This window comes from Galeopterus variegatus, unplaced genomic scaffold (assembly GCF_000696425.1).
Source record: "Galeopterus variegatus unplaced genomic scaffold, G_variegatus-3.0.2 Scaffold1270, whole genome shotgun sequence".
NCBI classification, from domain to species: Eukaryota; Metazoa; Chordata; class Mammalia; order Dermoptera; family Cynocephalidae; genus Galeopterus; species Galeopterus variegatus.
Window position 1 is genome coordinate 409586 of NW_007727381.1, and position 402 is coordinate 409987.

The window sequence follows — 402 nt, forward strand, 5'->3', positions numbered from 1 at the left end:
TAGAAAGGTAACAGCAACTTTGTTTATAAAAGCAAAAATTGGAAACAACTCGGATGTCCATGGGTTGTAGAATGAATGAGTAAATTGGTAATTATAGGATGGAATGGTACACAGTACTGTAAATAAGTGACTACAGTTGCGTCATCAATTTTAAGTAAAAGAAACAAGTTCCAGAAGAATACATACAATATTATTCCACTTACATAAAAAGCTCAGAAGCAGATAAAACTAAGCAATATATTGTTTGGAGAGAGCTACACAAGTAGTAAAACTATAAAGGAAAGCAAGAAACGATGAATATGGAAGTCAGTAATGAGTGGCTTGTGGGGCTTTCTAAGGTATGGTAATATTCCAGCTTTTTTTTTTTTTTTTTTTTTTTTAAAGATGACCGGTAAGGGGATC

The 402-nt window shown here is 32.6% G+C and overlaps 1 protein-coding gene across 1 annotated transcript in view; it reads left to right on the forward strand.

Annotated features, from left to right (window-relative positions):
* Nucleotides 1-293: 293 nt before the first annotated feature.
* Nucleotides 294-402, forward strand: part of GINM1 (glycoprotein integral membrane 1) — a gene marked incomplete at its 3' end in the record, with an annotated part of 13306 nt that continues 13197 nt past the window's right edge. The window contains exon 1 of the mRNA XM_008575987.1: nucleotides 294-338. Within this exon, the coding sequence (XP_008574209.1) occupies nucleotides 294-338 (45 nt within the window). The remainder of the gene's footprint in view (nucleotides 339-402) is intronic.